The sequence below is a fragment of the Dermacentor silvarum genome, chromosome 3 (assembly GCF_013339745.2).
Source record: "Dermacentor silvarum isolate Dsil-2018 chromosome 3, BIME_Dsil_1.4, whole genome shotgun sequence".
NCBI lineage: Eukaryota > Metazoa > Arthropoda > Arachnida > Ixodida > Ixodidae > Dermacentor > Dermacentor silvarum.
In genome coordinates this window covers 785,752-804,249 of record NC_051156.1, presented here as the reverse complement: position 1 = coordinate 804,249, position 18,498 = coordinate 785,752, and the positions used below count along the sequence as shown (strand labels likewise).

Sequence of the window (18,498 nt, the reverse complement as noted above, 5' to 3'; positions counted from 1 at the left end):
TGCTTCCTTAAGGGCTGCAGAAGTAGGCGTCTCTTTCCTCCTTTACAATCACCATATATGTAGAGCAAACGCGCCTTCTTCCGATGCGCGAGAGGCCGTGGGGGAGGGGGGGAAGGGGGAGGGAAGGGAGGCGACGTTTAGCTGCGGCACCAAGTGCCTATTTATATCAGAGGCTCCGGCAACAGTCACCAACGCCGCACGCATTTTGAGCGAACGCGGGCAAAATGCCGACGGCGTCGACAACAGTTCGGCGCGTTGCCGGTGCTGCTGCATGTCCAAGTTTATACAGCTGATAAAGCTAATATCATTACTCCGTATATCTCTCTACAAATTTGCTATCGCAATTGATGCTTCACCTTTCAGGTGAAACTGCGACAACTTTTTCATATAAAAAGTTGTCGCAGTTTCACCTGAAAGGCGAATCGTCAATTGCGATAGCAAATTTGTAGAGAGCTATACGGAGTAATGATAGTAGCTTTATCAGCTGTTTAAACTTGGACATGCAGCAGCACCGGCAACACGCAGAACTGTTGTCGACGCCGTCGGCGTTTTGCCCGCGTTCGCACAAAATGCGTGCGGGGTTGGTGACTGTTGCCGGAGCCTCTGATATAAATAGTCACTTGGTGCCGCAGCTAAACGTCGCTGCGTCTCTTCCCTCCCCCTCCCCCCCACGGCCTTTCGTGCATCGGAAGAAGGCGCGTTTGCTCTACATATATGGTGATTGTAAAGGAGGAAAGAGACGCCTACTTCTGCAGCCCTTAAGGGAGCACGGCGCAGAACGCGCGTTTGTTCTCCGCCGTGGGTTCACTCCCCGTGAAAGGCACGTCCCTCGCGCCCTTTCACTCGCACATACAGCGTTCGGCGGCGCGCGGCGACGATTTCATCTCCATTGACGTCATACGGAACCTCACGGTGACGGCAACAGCGACGACAGAAATCTGCTTTGGAGTGTCCATATAATTGCTATCGCAATAAAACGTTGCGAGGTGAGAAGGTGGTAAAGACTTCTGACGCTGCTCGACGAGTGTCCTGTTCTGATCTCATTGAAAACCTCCGAGCTGCCACCAGAGGCACCGGCAACAGTCACCAATGTCGCACGCGTTCGGTGCAAATGCGGGAAAAACACCTACGGCATCAACAGTTCTGCGCGTTGCTTGTACTGCTACATGTCCAAGTTTATACAGCTGATAAAATTGCTATCCTCACTCCATATAGCTCTCTATTAATTTGCGATCGCAATTGATGCTTTGCCTTTCGGGTGAAACTGTAACATATTTTTTATTTACATCAAGGAAAACAATCGACAAAAAGTTTTTGGTATAAACATCTTCACTTTCTCCGCACGTCGCCCAGCTTCTGCGCGAGATGCTTCCGCACATCCTTGAGCCTTTTTTTTTGCTCTTCCTCCGGGACATCGCAGCCCATGAATATTCCGAAGAGAGCTGCAAGGAAAAAGCAATCAGCAAATTTGAAAACGTAAAAAATGCAGTTGGGATTATATATACAACGAAGCTTTGTGTAAATGCATAAGGAGTGCTGAAACACATGTTTGTGTTTATTCAATGTGAGAGCAAAGTGAATTTAGATGGCATGTTGGCGAAGATTGCAATGCACCTGTGAATGCAACCAGCGTTACAGGGGTGAAAAGAGGAAAGCTGACTTTCTGCACCATTTGTTTGGGTGCATCTACACCACCCTCTAGGAGGCGCATATGCAACTGTCCACGTGGATGCCAGATGGCACAACGCATGTGCAACGTAAGGCCATCTCCTTTGGTGCCCTCTCTCCCATCTTATCGCGATGCGCCTCCCTCGCCCTCTTAGCCAGCGGCCAATAACCCACACGCGCAGGCCAGCTTCCCACTCTGTTACTGCTGTGGCTCAACTAGTATGAGCCATCGCCCCTAGATGGCGTCGCCGTCCCGCAGCAGAGTGTGAGCTGTTCGGCGATAACGCACCAGCAGCAGCAGGAGGCGGCAGCCACTGTCAGCAAGAGAGGCACGAATCAGGCTCGCAAAGAAAGCTTCACTTAAAAAAATCATGTGGATCTCACACACTCTGGGAATCAATGTAAGCGAAACTTTCTGTGCTGTTTGCTTCAACTCTAATTAGCGGTGATGTTGATGGAGTCTTCAGTTATTAGCGCAATACGAGAGTGGTGAGTGAGTGTTTACTTGCATGTACCACCGCTGTTTGCCTGCGTAGTATACAGGCTGTCATTCACTTGTTTCGTGACTGCACGAATTCTACCCATCCTATGCCTCCACTCTACCGTTATAGCTTCCACCCCTCCCGACGGTTGCAGCAGATTGTTCAATGCTTTTGCAAGGGATATCACAGATAATTACAGCTGTCAAACGGTATTGTGATGATGCCTGGGAAGTTGCTCAGGGCATTGCGCACATGCTACACGATGGGAAGGTCCCAACAAGTTTCTCGCATCTCCTTTCCTCTCTGCCGCACTCCTGCCATGTATATACATGCTCTGAACCCCTCACAATGCGGCGTGCAAGACAGCAGCAGCAGCAGCAGTGGAAAAGTCCAAGGAAGAGGCAAAGAAAGCTTTGCTTTAAATACACCTGGAACTCGGCAAGGAAGCTTCGCTTTAAAACAAGCTATACAGGCGCAGGTACAGTCAGACATGCATGTAGCAGTTTTCCAGCACCACCTCTACTCATGTAGATGCAATGTAGAGGGTCAAAATGTTGGACTTGGACAGAACCTATTCGTCAACAAGACAGGCAGAAAAGGCGGTGCTTTTGTTTGGTACATTGCCAGTGCCTCTTCAAAACTGGTAGTAGTAAAGCCTAGTGGACCACTAGTTATGAACTGTGTGAAAACTATGGAATATGCCAAGCCTGAAGTTGTCAGGGCTGCAACTGCATGTTTTACATTTATCCTGCACTTCCAGCAACTGTTCATTTGTGTCAAATCCCGCAGGGGCGTCTGCGTAAGCAGCCGTTTGGTGTGTTGCGACACCACGGACCCGAGCACATGAGGTTTGGACCCTCCCGCGTGTAGCCGTGCGCGGCTGAGCCGTGTCCGGGGAAAAGGGGATCCTGGGGGTTGAGTCAATACCGGGTGTTGGGACCTTTATGGCCCCTCGGTGGAGACAACACACCTCTTTGGCCTCCGCTTCGCGTAGACGGCACCCCCGGACTGACCCACCCGGGGGAAATCGGTAGTTGCCTTTTCCTATCTCTCTCCCCGAACTTCGTCTTTCTCTTTCACTTTCAATCTTTCCTGTCCTCTCTTTATTTTCCTTTTACTTCCGACTTCATGGGCAGCAAGGGTTAACCTTGTGCACTATATCCAGCCTTGGGTATAGGTATTTGGTTATAGTGGGGATGCACCGTTGGCGTGCACAGAACTGAATAGTTCGTCCTGTGTCGTCCCCTAGTTGGGCTCCATGGTGGGTGGCGGCCATCCCTGCCGAACATAGCAATCTCTTTATGGAATCCGATTTCCCTTCACTCCCTGATCGCTCCCTTAAGAGGGGGCGCACCGATGAAACCTTCAATTTCTTCATGCAACCAAAAGAAACCTTCCCAAAGTATCATGTAATTCACAGTCAGCACGAAACCAAGACAGTCCGCACAATATCTCCTTTTGTTGTGTCAAAATCTCTGACAGAATCACTTGGCCCAGGCTACAAAGTAACTAAGATGGGAAGCGGCGACCTTCTTCTTGAAGTTCGTGACAAGAACCAGTATAGCAAATTGTCAAAACTGATTGCTTTTGGAGATATCCCTGTATCAGTAGGCCCACACAGATCCTTGAACACTGTCCGCGGTGTCGTCTCTGAAGATGACCTACTCGACCTTAGTGAGAGTGAGCTACTTGAGGGGTGGCAAGACCAAAATGTAGTAAAAGTTCAAAGAATAATCATCAGGCGCGACGATAAGCAAATCCCGACAAAACACCTAATCATTACCTTTGGAACAAGTAACCTACCAGACTCAATCGAAACTGGATACTGCAAACTCCGTGTACGGCCATACATCCCGAATCCGCGCCGTTGCTTCAAGTGTCAGCGTTTCGGGCATGGTTCACAAACCTGCCGAGGGCGCACAACTTGTGCAAAATGTGCATCCAATGAGCACTTATCTGACACCTGTACTTTCACCACCCACTGTGCTAACTGTGACGGAGATCACCCCGCTTACTCCCGTTCATGCCCCTCTTGGAAAAAAGAAAAACAAATCATTGAACTCAAAATCAAATTTAATCTATCCTTCCAAGAGGCACGCAAACGCTTCTCTATGCACAATCAGTCTAGTCCGTCCTACACCGATGTGGCGCGCCGGGGGGCAACGTCACATCATTCGGCAGCCGCCCAAGTCACACGGAGTGTGACAGCGGTCACGCCGTCAGCCCCCCCGGCTGGAGCAGCCAGTGCTGCTCCGCCCCCAGCCAAGGAGGGCCAGCAGACCCGCGGGTCTGCCGGACCCAGGGCCACTGCCCGTGCAGATAGGCCCGAAACCCCCGCGAATGTGTCCTCCCAGCGGGCACTATCCACCGCCTCAGACGAGGTGATGGATACAAGCAAACCACCGGCGTCTCAGACGCCCAAAGAACGGCGCAGCTCCCTCGAGCGCGTCGGGAAGAAAGGCAAAACCCCCATCACGGGGCCTGGAAAGGCCTCGTGAGCTAGCCTAATGTATCTCTCTTAGACACACAGCACAAAACACACATAAAATGGATACACAGATACTACAATGGAATGCTAGGGGTTTACTCCACAATCTAGATGACATTAAGGAACTCCTACATAAGTACAATCCAAGGGTGCTGTGTGTCCAAGAAACACATCTTAATTCTTCACACACGAACTTTCTCCGGCAGTATGCCGTTTACCGAAAAGACCGCAACGACGCCCTTGCCTCGTCGGGCGGTGTGGCCATAGTAGTAGATAAAGGTGTTGCTTGCCGGCAAATACACCTTAAAACGCCCCTAGAGGCAGTTGCTGTCCGTGCAGTACTCTTTAATAAGATGGTAACAATTACTTCACTATACATCCCCCCGAACTACAACCTATCAAAAACAGAATTTCACAGCTTCATCTATGAACTGCCTGAACCTTATATTGTTGTTGGAGATTTTAATGCACACAACACCCTTTGGGGAGATTGTCGCTGTGATGCTAGAGGGCGCTTAGTAGAAAACTTCCTCCTCTCTACAGATGCATGCTTACTAAATAAAAAAGAGCCTACATTTTATAGCGTGGCAAACAAAACATTCTCATCAATCGATTTAAGCATGGCTTCTAGTACACTCTTGCCGTATCTAGAATGGAACGTTATTAAGAATCCATATGGGAGCGACCATTTTCCGATTATCATAAAATTAACAAAAGCTAATGACTGCTCTCCACGTGTCCCCCATTGGAAACTCGAGTCAGCCGACTGGAAGCGTTATAAAGAACTCACGCGCATGAACTGGGAAGACATCTCCACACTTCCTATCGATGACGCAGTGGCATATTTGACTGCGTTTATTGTTGATGCGGCATCACTATGTATCCCTGAATCGAATGGATCACGCTCCAAACGACGTGTTCCCTGGTGGAATGAGGAGTGCAAGGAAGCTCGCAGAAATCAAAATAAGGCCTGGAGTCACTTTCGCGACTCTCCAACTACCGAGAACTTGATCAGGTTCAAGAAAATGAAGTCGGAAGGTAGAAGAACTCGCCGCCGTGCCAAAAGGGAAAGCTGGCAGAGATACATCTCTAGCATAAATTCTTATACAGATGAACGAAAAGCCTGGAACAGGGTAAATAAGATAAAAGGTCGTGACACTCATCCTCTACCATTAGTGAATACACAAGGAGACACTCTTGAGGACCAAGCTGATTCTCTAGGGGAACATTTTGAGTACATTTCTAGTTCATCCCATTACTCAGATACATTCCTGAGATACCAGCAACAAGCGGAGCGACTGCCTCTGGATCGGAAAGAAAAAAGAAATGAATCTTACAACCGTCCCTTTAACATGGCGGAATTCCAGGCTGCACTAAATTGCTGTAATAAATCGGCCCCTGGAAACGATCGAATAGTTTACGAGATGATCAAACACTTACACCCCGAAACACACAAAACACTCCTATCACTTTTCAACGCCATATTCTCTGCCAGCTATATTCCGTCTGCCTGGAAGGAGGCAATAATAATTCCTATTCTCAAAGAGGGCAAGGACCCGACTTCGGTCAGCAGTTATAGGCCTATAGCTCTAACAAGTTGCCTATGCAAACTTTTTGAGAAGATGACCAACCGGCGCCTGATCCATTTTCTTGAAAGCAACAAAACACTAGATCCCTTGCAGTGCGGCTTCAGGGAACGTAGATCCACAACAGATCACCTTGTCCGCATGGAAACAAATATCCGTGACGCCTTTGTGCACAAGCAGTTTTTCTTATCGGTATTTTTAGATATGGAGAAAGCATATGATACCACTTGGCGCTTCGGAATACTTCGTGATCTGGCAGGAATGGGCGTCCGAGGAAACTTGCTCAACGTAATTCAAAGTTATCTTTCTAACCGCACATTCCGTGTTCGGATTGGTAATGTCCTGTCTCGTCCATTTACTCAGGAGACTGGCGTACCACAGGGTGGAGTGCTAAGCTGTACTCTATTTCTTGTAAAAATGAACTCGCTCCATACTATCATACCGCGGAATATGTTTTATTCTGTATATGTGGATGACATCCAAATAGGTTATAAATCGTGTAATCTTAGTATATGTGAACGACAAGTACAGCTTGGTTTGAATAAATTATCTAAGTGGGCGGACAAAAACGGTTTTAAACTAAACCCCCAAAAAAGCACGTGCATCCTCTTCTCGAAGAAGAGAGGAGTAATACCGGAACCCGTTATTGAGCTCAATGGAGAACGGCTATCCGTTAGCCATGAACATAAATTTTTAGGCCTCATTTTAGACTCCAAATTAACTTTTGTCCCACACTTGAAATATCTGAAAGCGAAGTGCCTGAAGACAATGAATCTGCTCAAGCTCTTGTCCCGCACATCTTGGGGAAGTGACAGAAGGTGCCTCTTGAACTTGTACAAAAGTCTCATACGGTCACGACTTGATTATGGAGCCATTGTCTATAACTCTGCTTCGCCTAGTGCTCTGAATATGCTAGATTCCGTACACCACTTGGGTATCCGCCTTGCTACAGGTGCGTTCAGGACTAGTCCTGTGGAAAGCCTGTACGTTGAATCCAACGAATGGTCTCTAAATCACCAAAGGACCTATTTAAGTCTCTCATACGCCCTGAACGTGAAATCAGATGTACATCATCCATGCCATTCACTTATTCGCGATCTGTCCACGGCCAGGCTGTTCCGTAACCGCCCAACCACTAGGCCTCCTCTGTCTCTCCGGCTGGAAGCACTGTCAGAAGGAACAGATGTCCCCCTTCTAGAGAATGTCCTAATGGCCCCAACTCGGCTTCCACCGCCTTGGGAGTGGCAGACTATCGAATGTGACATCTCTTTCGTAGGAATATCAAAACAAGCACCTGAGGCACATATACATTCACACTTCCTTGAGCTTGAGGAAAAGTACTCTTGTGCTGAATTTTATACAGACGCTTCGAAGTCTTCTGCTGGTGTTGCTTACGCAGCTCTAGGACCATCGTTTTCACTATCCGGTACACTTAATCCATATACCAGTATTTTTACGGCCGAAGCATACGCGATCCTTTCTGCAGTAAAACACATAACGCAAACGAATCTCACTAGGGCAATTGTATTCACGGACTCATTGAGCGTAGTCCGAGCCCTAATGAGCTTACGAAAACATAAAAACACTGTCTTTAACGAACTCTTTGGATTGCTATGCTCAGCTTATATAGGGAAACAAGTCATCATCGTATGCTGGGTACCTGGACACAGTGGCATAAAAGGTAACGAAGATGCTGACGAGAACGCTACCTCAGTAGCTTTTAGCGACGCTGACATAAGCATACCCATCCCAGCCACAGACATTAAACCATACTTGCGGCATAAGCTGAAGAAGCACTGGCAGAAACAGTGGGATACCCAGGTATCCAATAAACTGCACTTAATCAAACCTAAGTTAGGGCACTGGATATCGGAGAAAACAGCACGATACAAAGAAGTGCTCCTTTGTCGATTAAGAATAGGTCACACCTTCGGCACCCACTCTTACCTACTGACTGGAAGTGATCATCCGTCATGTCGAAGGTGTGGCGACAGGCTTACAGTTCTCCATGTCCTTATTCAGTGCAGGGAAATAGAAAGGGAGCGTAAAAAGTACTTTCAGTTTGCATATCGCCAGCATATTCCACTTCACCCAGCATTCTTTCTAAGCAACGAACCGCTTTTTAACTTGAAAACAGTTTTTAGCTTTTTAGATGAAGTTAATGTCCTAGAAATTATTTGGCCGGGTCATGTGTAGCACAGCCTCCCCTTCGAGGCTGTAGCTGCAGTGACAATTAGTCTTTATAGAACATGCCTCTGAGCTCCCTACTTCAAGAGCCCTGTGGAGGCTTTATCGTAGTGAAACTTTTATGCACCTTTTACTTTATCATGAATCATTGTCATTATATTTTACGCAGTTTACAGCGACCCGTTCTTAGGCCTCTTTACAGCCACATTACTTTTACATTTGTAAATCAATTTAATCACTTGATTCATAATACATAAAGAATTCATTACCATTCGTCATGGCGCTCTTTGGCCATAGCTGGCCCTTGCGCCATTAAACTCCACACATCAATCAATCATTTGTGTCAAATAACAGCAGTCTTCGTTTTTTTTTTTCTTTTTAAGCGGTTACATTCAGTCATCAAGCATCTTCAAATGGTGCTGACTCCACCCTTAATGTCTACACTGGAGCACGAAAAGTTCGAGACAACGACTGATGTGAAATAACCCATGATCATTCAAGTGTAGGAGAGAAGTCCATCTCTATTCATGTAGCCAGAGAATGTAGATTTTGTGCATGCATTTATCTGTAGCAACGCCATGACATGGTAAAAATACCGTTGCACGCAAGCCTATGTGCATGCAACATGTTCACAAGCCTTTTTGGCTACCTCGGGAGTCTAACTTCCTCGCAAATTCGTTAATTCAGATTTGCGATTATTAAGACGATTAGGCACCGGTCACCGTGGCCGAGAATCAAACCCCCGAGCCTACGGTAAACAGCAGAAGCCATAGTAACTGCACCATATATATGCATTGCGGTTTTGAGTGATACACGCACCGAAAGCTCCTTTTACTGACAAAGCATAGCCAACAAAGCCAACCTTACACATGCAAAGGGCTCCATGGTCCAATACTGAATTCCTATAATTTATAAACATTACAAAGTTTGAAAATCTGAATAAGTGAACTGCACAGTAGCCGGCCACCCCACTAGCAACAGTAGTTCACTGAAGCAGAAGTTATTTCGAATTGATAGAGTACACTGCATGTCACAGTATAAGATCTACATGCAATGTGTTGCAAACCTTTCAGTGAGGCCACCTTCTCGGGGGTTAAAGCCGGCCTTGGCTCGGTGACCCCCTTTGCCCGGGACTTGTTAGACAGGGTTCCCGTCACGCTGCGGCTCCTAAGTTGCTCAGGTGTCCAATAAACCGACGTTGCCATGCGGCAAAACAACGAATCGGTTGAGGCCCGAAACAATGTGCCCCAGGCCTCCTTTTCAAGCCATTGATTGCTCCCAGCGTAGATCGGTAATATGAAGAATTGCATTAGGCATTATATTTCTACACGTACAATGACCTCCATCTAGAATACACTGACAAAGCATGAGCTGCATTTGCCTGTGCTGGTGGATATTACATCCTGCATATGAGTTTTGACATCTCCCTCTTCTGCACTTTCTTAAACGTGAGCCCACTGATGAAATAGCACAAAAATTAATTGTTATACAGTTGAACCTGCTTATAACGAACCTCCATATAACGAATTCCTGGATATAACGAAGTTTTTCTATTCCCCGCCGTTACCCCATAGAAGCATATGTATTTGAGACCTCTACGTAACGAAGTGGCAGCGGGAGACCCCCTCGATATAACGAAATTTCCCCTCCGACAACTTAGAGATTTCATCCCAAATTTTGTCATTCTTGCGCGAGCTGCAACCGGAAGCACCTTTTCCGCCGCGATAGAATGCGAAGCGAGCACACGTGTGCGTGCGTGCGTGTGCGAGGCGGGCCTGCCTCCCTCGACCCGGCGATCTTGCCGCCGCGGGCGTGACCTTTCCCCCTCCCTTCATTCAAACCTGATACTGCCGCTTGCTGCAGCTGGCCTAGCCCACCAAGCCGGCACTCTCTCCTTTTCCAGTTAATGTTGCCGACGTGCTGGTACACGCTGTGACACATCACACTCGATGAGCGCGGACACGCGCTGTCAAACGCTGGCGGCGTGTGGAGGCGCCGCTGGAGAAGCGAGCGAAGTGACCTTCGTGTGTTGTTTATCGCTTCAACGCAAGCTGAGCGCCGAGAACACACAGCACGCACAAAGCTACGAGCCGCCAATGCACCTACAATGCTACACTCTGCTACAGTGACTCTGCCCCAGCGCAGATCGCTTTCAAGCTACGGCCCACGCAACCACGCGCCGCCGCGCAGTACGCAGTTGATGCCAGAGTACAGTACAACGCCGCCCCGCTATCCCTCGCTGGTGCCTCGAGCGCACCCTACCAATGCATAGTGATCAAATAATTATGGGGTTTTACGGGCCAAAACCACAATCTGATTATGAGGCACGCCGTATCGGGGGACTCCGAAATAATTTGGACCACCGGGGGTTCTTTAACCTGCACCTAAATCAAAGTACACAGGTGTTTTCGCTTTCATCGAAATGCGGCTGCCGTGGCCCAATTCAATCCCACGATCTCGTGCTTGGCACCCAACACCACAGCCACTAATCAACCACGGCGGGTTGCGCAGGGATCCTGGACAATTGCCACACAAGCATAAATTGGGGAATGAGACTCCCGATCAGGAAACATTCCCCGAAGGCGCTGCATTGCACGCTCCGGAGCACTGCACATGTTCGTCATAAACCACAGGCGTTCGCAAACCGTACAAGCGAAACTGAATTGGTAGAACACGAAAGTGAAATGTGTCTTCACAGAAGCTGTTGCATGTTTGCTTTGTGAACTCAAGGTCCGCTATAGCGAAAGGCGCGCTATTTGCGGGTCGGCAACCGTGTTTCAGGTTTGCTTGGAAGCGCAACTCCCCCCTGCTGCGGAGTTGCTTCGCCAAAGGTACGAGCATTTTGGTGTAGTTCCCTATTGTCTTGGGCTGTCAGTTGAGTTGCGACGATGGCACCAACTAGGAAAACTGCTGCACTAAGTGTCGAGAAAGGCAACAATGTCGACGCGGGAATCTCACGAGGGACACTCCAGCGTGAAGCAGAATGCCTTTGCATGTTCACAGCGCACGCTGTGAGCTCTGCCACTTGCATTCCTGAAGCTCAGCGCAACGCAACTCAAGTGGCTGCCCAAGACACCACGGAGCCAGACCGAGATGCTTGTACCTTCGTCAAAGCGACTCGGCAGCAGGATGCAGCGCACCAAGCGAACCTGTGACATGGTAGCCGACCTCAAATTGTTCGCCTTTCGCTGCAGCGGACCGCGAGTTCACAAAGCAAACATGCAACAGCTTCTGTGAAGACACATTTCACTTTCGTGTTCTAGCGATTCCTATGAAAGAGAGTTTAACCATATTTTCTTTTATACTAAAACTAAAAATGCCGCCATTACCGCGTGCCTGGCATGACCCCCGAGATTAGGCAGCGCCCGCAATGTGGTGAAATATCTCGAAGGACCTGTGCAAGGGCTTATGTCATAGCTGTCAACCTCCAGGTGCATGTGTCACCAGCGCTGTTGTTTTGCCAACTGAGCTTACACAAGAGATGACTGCAATGCAATGCTTTCAATGATCTAAGCGTACCTTTAAATACCAGGCTGCAGGGCCTAGCACACAAGTTACAAATTAAGGTTTTTATCGAACATAAGTTTTCTTTCCATGAAACAAAAAGCAGCACCCAAGGCATTGTGAAATTACCTTTCCATCGTCTCTTTCGCTGCCAATCACTGTCTGGAGGCCCTCTGGCTGCTCACTCATGAGAGCGTCCTCCAACTCCTGTGAGGTCCAGGGTTCTAGTATGACAAGCATTCAATAGGGATAAGAATTGGACACAGGCAGAAGTAAATAACAGCTAGTACAACAATAGCTCTCAAAGTAATAAATGTGGTGAAAGTGCGTAGTCCGCAGCCTTATCCTGAAGCATTTCTTTGTGCAGTTCTCAACATGCTGTTCATTTTTTGCTTTGGTGTTGCTCTGCTCGAGGCTTCCACCTGCACTGCCTATAAGCGAAACCTTGCAGTGTTGCATTAGTTTGAGAGCACACTGCAGTAAGTCAAAGGGTTGTCGTGATGTAGAACAGCTCTAGCAGACTACTAGAGCTCAAGTACTATGCTCATAATTTTGCAATGCTTCTAGCTGTGGACAATAACTACGTACTCTGAATAATTTTTTGTAAGCTGTAAACTGTTGCTGATGTGTGGCAATTCATTCTACGGCACTACTTTAACTAACAAATCAACTAACAACCAGGCTACTTTCTAATAATTCATTATTATGGCCGTACAGCACAAGTACAGTCAAGAAAGGAACTGGGATAGATGCTAACTCTAAACAATGCTCTGCTACACAAAACGCACCTGTAAAATACATGGCACATGTGCAAAAAGAAATTTCAAAAAAAAGGATGGATGCATGATTAATAACTGATGACTTCTACACAATAAATGCTATCTACTCCAAAGCTATCTATCATGCCGCAGAAAATAAACTTGAATTATCCAAGCCAGACATGAAAGGAGCCCTGCAATGCTTCGGAGAAAGCTTGTTGGGCGGCACCAATAGCTCCAATAGCACCATCATGACGCAGTGATTTCGTACACTTCGTGTGACGGAAATGGCATCGAAGAGAGGCATTATGATCATTGGTTAAAATGCTTGTTCAATTCACGATCGCAAAATATTGCGAGTACTGCTAAAATAAATACATGCAAAAAAGGCATGTTTACGAAACGTTTCTTACCAAGCTCATCTGGGACCGTCTGTTCGCTGCTGCTACATGGCAGTACCCCAGGCACTAGAAAAAACATTTTGATTAGATTTTCTGCTAATTTCTAATTGATTAGTTCTGTATCAACATCTGCTAACACACATTCCCACTAATTATCCAAGCAAATGCATCAGCTAAGTTGTAACAAATGTTATGAGCCTCACTCGTCCAAAGATTTTCTTTTAGTCACAGAGCACCACAAATGAATGGCACTCATTTTATCATTTTTTGGGTGAATGCTACGCTACTTAGAAGGCACCAGCTTCCCCGAAAGAATTTTTTTTTGTTGTTACAGTTTGCGAAAATGTATTGGAAATCTGGCTTTCCAGGGTTTCAGAGATTGTAGTTTGGAGTTGCTGTATTGACAACCGCCATTTTTTTCAATGCTAAAATCATTGTGTGTTTCGATGTTTCCTCACCTCAATTAGGCTTGGAAAGCTCTAGTGGGTCGTGTTCGGAGCTTCAACTTAGTACTGACGATTACGAGGAAGAGTACAAACCTCTGGTGGCCTCGATAGCTTGAATGTGGCTCAACAAAGATGCTTTGCTGCTGGCACCTCTGCGGTTTCCTTTTCTCACAGCACCAAAAATAATATGTCGTATGTGACCTCTATTCCAAGAAATGTCAACCCTCAAATAGACAGTTTCTGTGGAAATGTTTATCTGCAACTTAAAGGGCCCCTAAACCACCTCAGATAATTTTTGAACATTTCAAGTAAACACGCGCATTGATTACAGAATGCCATCACGATCAACGATGCCAAACGCTGCAGCGCTATGCGCCGCGGGCGCACCACAAAACCAAAAAAACAATGCCGTCCTCCTCCCCTCGCCTCTCCGGTAACCCCAGCGGTCGTCACGACATCAGCGGGGGGAATCTGGTGATGTCAACTGCGGAAATGATGTCCATTGGTCGAACAAGAACCTACGACTTCCGGTTTGTCTGCTAGCAGGTACACGCGCTCCCTGCTCGTCCTCGCCGCGTTGCTCGCTTGTGTGCGCTTGTGCATCGGTAATTACAGCCCGCAACGCAAGTGCCAAATCGCTTGTGCTCCAACACAGTCATGCTTAGCGGTCTGATTAGCTGCGCGAACAGAGTGCGACAGTGTTGGCCTTTCCAGACGTGCGCGCAACACAGGGTCTATAGCGGCATGCTTCGCATAACACGCGCCGGCACCGCAGCAACAGCGAGTAGCCGAGAAGCGCCGAGTCCACGTCCACGTTACCGGCACGCTAACTCGCCGCACGCCGTTTGCCATTCGCAGGCCACCGTTCGACAGGCGTTTTGCTCGCGAGCGGCGAGATTTCCTTGCCGTACGTAGAGAGGATGAGACCGGGACTCATTTGTGCGGCAGCCTCACCGCCGCTGATCGCTCGACGGCGCCGATATCGTCGCCAGGCCTTTTCCGGTTCCCTTCAAAGCTAAAGCGGAGGGCGCTTCGAAATGAATTACCGACGCTCACAAGCCGCAATATTTTCTTATCGTTGTTATCGCTCTTCGCAATAATTGTACACAAAGAAGAAAAATACGCTGATGTTAGTGGCGCCGTCGGCTGCAATGCGAGCACAGCCGAGCCCGTCGTCTCCCGGCTGCAGCTGATGTTTTCGTTGCCGGTGGCGGAGGCGCTTAGGTTCGCGGTCGTCGATTGGGCCGTTGATGGTGCAGCGGGCGGGGCGCCGGCCGAACTGCCGTCTACTTTGGACACCTCTCGCGCGGCAGACTGGAGGCCGGTTCGTCGTCCGTATAGGTGCCGCTAGCATGGCTAGCGTGGACGTGTCTTAACCGGAAGTAGGCAGTGTTTTGAGAAGCGCGTTGGTGATGACTTATGTCACGTGACATTTCGAGCAGCACTCGGCGAGAGGGGAGACCAGCCGACGAGGAGAGTAGCAAAGGAAAGAGCGAAACGAGCGAGGGGCGTTTTTCGATCATCAAACCGCATGTAACTCCGCTATTACCGGCACCGTTTCGAAAAATTCTCGCGGCTACGTGTGCGTTGTAGACTCGTGCATAACTGCAACACAACTAAATTTCAACCTCTGGGTAGCTTAGGGGCCCTTTAAAACCACTGACAGACAAAAGAAATTATCAATTGAAATGCTGATATTGCAATAACGAAATCTATTCATAAAAATAAGGCTTAGGAAAAATTGAGAAACAGCGATGTTTAAACAAAAAAAAATGTTGACTTGGTAAAGCCAAGGCACTTCTGGATAAGAGTGTGCTTATCTGAAAGCCTTCCACACAGATTGGTATGGACATTATAAATGGGTGAGCACGTGTACGGACATTATAAATGGGTGAGCACGTGCTTGTGAATAGTGCTACAGGTATGTAGGTGAGTATTGGTGAAAGTGACTAGATAAGTATGAGCGCGTGCACACATAACATATTGGTTAGCAGGAGCAAGTTTCAGCTCACAATCTGTTCATGAGAACTAAGCAATGGTGTCTGAGAAATCTTACCAAGCTGGTCTGATGTGGACCCTGCGGTGCTGGTAGAGGCCGTAGCAGCAGTAATGGATCCTGAAGATAATGCACAAGCAATGTTGTTGCATATCAGCTCTGCAAAAATTTGTGAACTTGAGGAAGCTTTATGAAAGTGAAAAAAAAATGCCATGCACCCAACAGTAGCATGAAGCTACACAGGAAATTTGTAGCTTTGTGCTGCTGTAGGGTAGAGGAGAATTTTTGCTTTCAAGGGTAATTAAGACTGAACAGTCACACGTGAGTATGGCAAACAAGGAAAACCGGCACTGTCCATCAAGTATTAACTTACCTGGGGGTTGCACTGCTTCCGATTCATCGGCGCCAGATGGCCTGTTGCTAGGTTCTGCAATGAACACACCAACAAGTGTTTGTGTATTCTTTCATATATTACAAAGTAAACATGTCAATGTAGCAACTTGCAATGACACAGCTGATTAACTTCTGGGCTTTGAACAAGCAACCCTCGCCAGAGCAATCTCTCTCATTGCCTTGAACAGCATTCGCAACATTCTTCTCCTGCCTTGTCCCATACTGGAGCCAAGGGCCTATGGTATGCTTATTTCACGAGCTCCACCCTTTTCCTTCCTTTTTTTCTGCATGAAATATTTCCAAATTTGCTTGGCAGCATTTCCCAGAAAACCTGTCGTGTTCTGCGAATTTGTGCACTGCGGCCAAACCCACGGTAAGCAAGAGCTGTGCTGACTCCGCTAATTTGGTGTAGCGCAAACTTTTGCTTGAATTTTCAGCTGTTTTAGGCACATGCCTATGTACTCTTTTCCAGACATGACCATCACGTGTACAAATTTGTTCACAATGTCTAAACCTGGAGCCCCTTATTACGACTCAATAAATTTAAACGCCGATAAATATTTCCATGCAAGCGGCTCCAGATGGAAGCTCTAAAAGCAAATTACTAGTAGTCTATAAGAGCTACTACGCAACACTGGCATATATGAAATCGCTTACCAAGCTGTTGTGCCACACGCTCCTCCGCAGCATCAACGGAAGCCACAGCTGCAGTGGTTCCTGAAGACCATACAAACAATAAGTTATTCCAATGTAGATGAAGTATACTAGCATTCATACATCCATAAAAGTAAAATTAATCTGAGTGTGCTAGCAAATTTAAAATTGCATATGTGGACAAAATATTTTCTCACCCACAAGCTGTGATGGCCTGCTTGTTGGCCCACATGGCCTGCTGCGAGAGTGCAGACCCGAGTCTGCAATGATAATGTGCCAACAACAGTGTTTCTGCTACCTTCAACATGACATCAAGTAAACAGACATGTAAATGTAGTACCTTGCAAGTAACATGACATATGAATTATATTTTGGTTCTCAAAAGGACAAAAAGCAAATTCCAATTCAGGACATGTTGTAGACCCTAGCATAATAGAACTCTACAAGCATAATTCTGGGGCCCCGAATTGTTAATTATAAAATGCAGAAAGAACATAACTGGCTTGTGACTACACTTGCCCTGCAACAAGCTACCACGAGCCCTGTAAAGTGAACTGGCAGCAGCTAACCGCATATACATACTCTAGGATGACTGGTTTGACATGTATTTCAGGAGGCTATATCCCATGCGTAAACAGCTGCAATGCACAATATAAAGTTTATTTAAAATGTCTGCAATGTTTTCATCCCAGAATTGAACAACATGCATCCTTTTTGCCAATATATCTAATGGTCAAAATTTAACTGTAGACATTAAATGCAGGTGCCTGGCTTTTGCTAATGAAGTAAAAAAAATTTGCTGCAATAGTAGTAAGATGAAGACAAACACTGAACTTGGAAAATGAACCATATATGTAGCTTGCCTTTTGCTTCCTGCCCTGATATCCGTGAGGGTACAGGAACTTCTGCCCCCACCACCACATCCAGCGACCTTGCGTAAATCATCTTGGTCTCTGAAATCATTATTAAAACACTATAAGTCTAACTCATCAGGCATGTTAGTGAATATAGATAAGCTGTACATTTGTAAACATAGAGGCAGAGTGCAGGAAAAAGAGCTGACTTAATGCCATTTCTTTGCTATTCACCTCATTGTAGAATAACTTTTATCCAGTAACTCTTGAACATACAGATTTATTTATCATGCTTTTATGGGAAATTCGTGGCAGTAGAGTCCATTCAAATATATTTCAAGTTCAGACTCTCGGTATGCTTGCTCGTTTACAAACAAATCTGATCGCTTGCATGAGAGTTCAAAGTTAGGCTATTGCACATAGCTCAATATAACCGATGCCATTGTATGGAAATAGGGATGGTGCAAAACAAACACTGGTGATAAGTGCTTGAAAACACTGCTGCCTGAGTGATGCTGTCCTAGCTTTATGCCTGCCATTTCATTTCGCACTTCGCCCCACGAGCTGGTGCTACAGCACACATAAAGGCACTATTCTAAATGAGCATGCGAGGCATAAACCGAAGACATACCTCCAAAGCACAGAACCACCTAGCCCAATTTTCAACATTACTAATTATGAATTCCAATGATAAAGTGAATGCAACTTTTGCTGCCCTTTTTGGAGCAACTGTTCCAATGACAAAGTGATGGCACGAGTCACGTCTTCCAGTAAGAATGGGAGCACATTTCGCACAGCGACAACATTGTAGACCACTCGAAGCTGCTCCACAAGAACTGACGGAATGAAACGCAACTCCGCACGGCGCATGACGTATTGCCTTCATGCATGCTTTTTCAGTCATTTACTTCTCACTGCGCTTAATGGCACAAGATAGTTGTGGCTTTCGTGGTAATGGCAAATGCCATAAAATTGCCATGGCATGCAGCATTGTTTTTGCTGTTCGATAGTGAGCACTCTCGCTTGTGCAAAGAATCGGACACAGAGAGCAATGCTGAAGCCACCACTTATGAGTGGGCAT

General features: G+C 46.9%; 1 protein-coding gene across 1 annotated transcript; it reads right to left on the bottom strand.

Annotated features, from left to right (window-relative positions):
* Positions 1–1,329: 1,329 nt before the first annotated feature.
* LOC125943960 (uncharacterized) lies at positions 1,330–16,740 on the bottom strand. Its single transcript, XM_049663581.1, has 7 exons — positions 16,567–16,740; positions 15,890–15,943; positions 15,577–15,636; positions 13,087–13,140; positions 12,045–12,139; positions 1,958–1,982; positions 1,330–1,442 (listed from the first exon to the last, which is right to left on the bottom strand). The coding sequence occupies exons 1-7, from the start codon at positions 16,682–16,684 to the stop codon at positions 1,330–1,332; spliced, it is 519 nt and encodes a 172-aa protein (XP_049519538.1). The 5' UTR covers positions 16,685–16,740.
* Between the last annotated feature and the right edge of the window lie 1,758 nt (positions 16,741–18,498).

Bases quoted from the DNA above. Each gene is read 5' to 3' on its own strand.
- LOC125943960 (XM_049663581.1), bottom strand. From the start codon at position 16,684: ATGAATGCTAGTATACTTCATCTACATTGGAATAACTTATTGTTTGTA. The intron at 13,141-15,576 runs GTAAGATTTCTC...TGTTTTTTCTAG, and splicing joins GTCCACATCAGACCAGCTTG to TGCCTGGGGTACTGCCATGT. The intron at 12,140-13,086 runs GTAAGAAACGTT...TTGTCATACTAG, and splicing joins GACGGTCCCAGATGAGCTTG to AACCCTGGACCTCACAGGAG.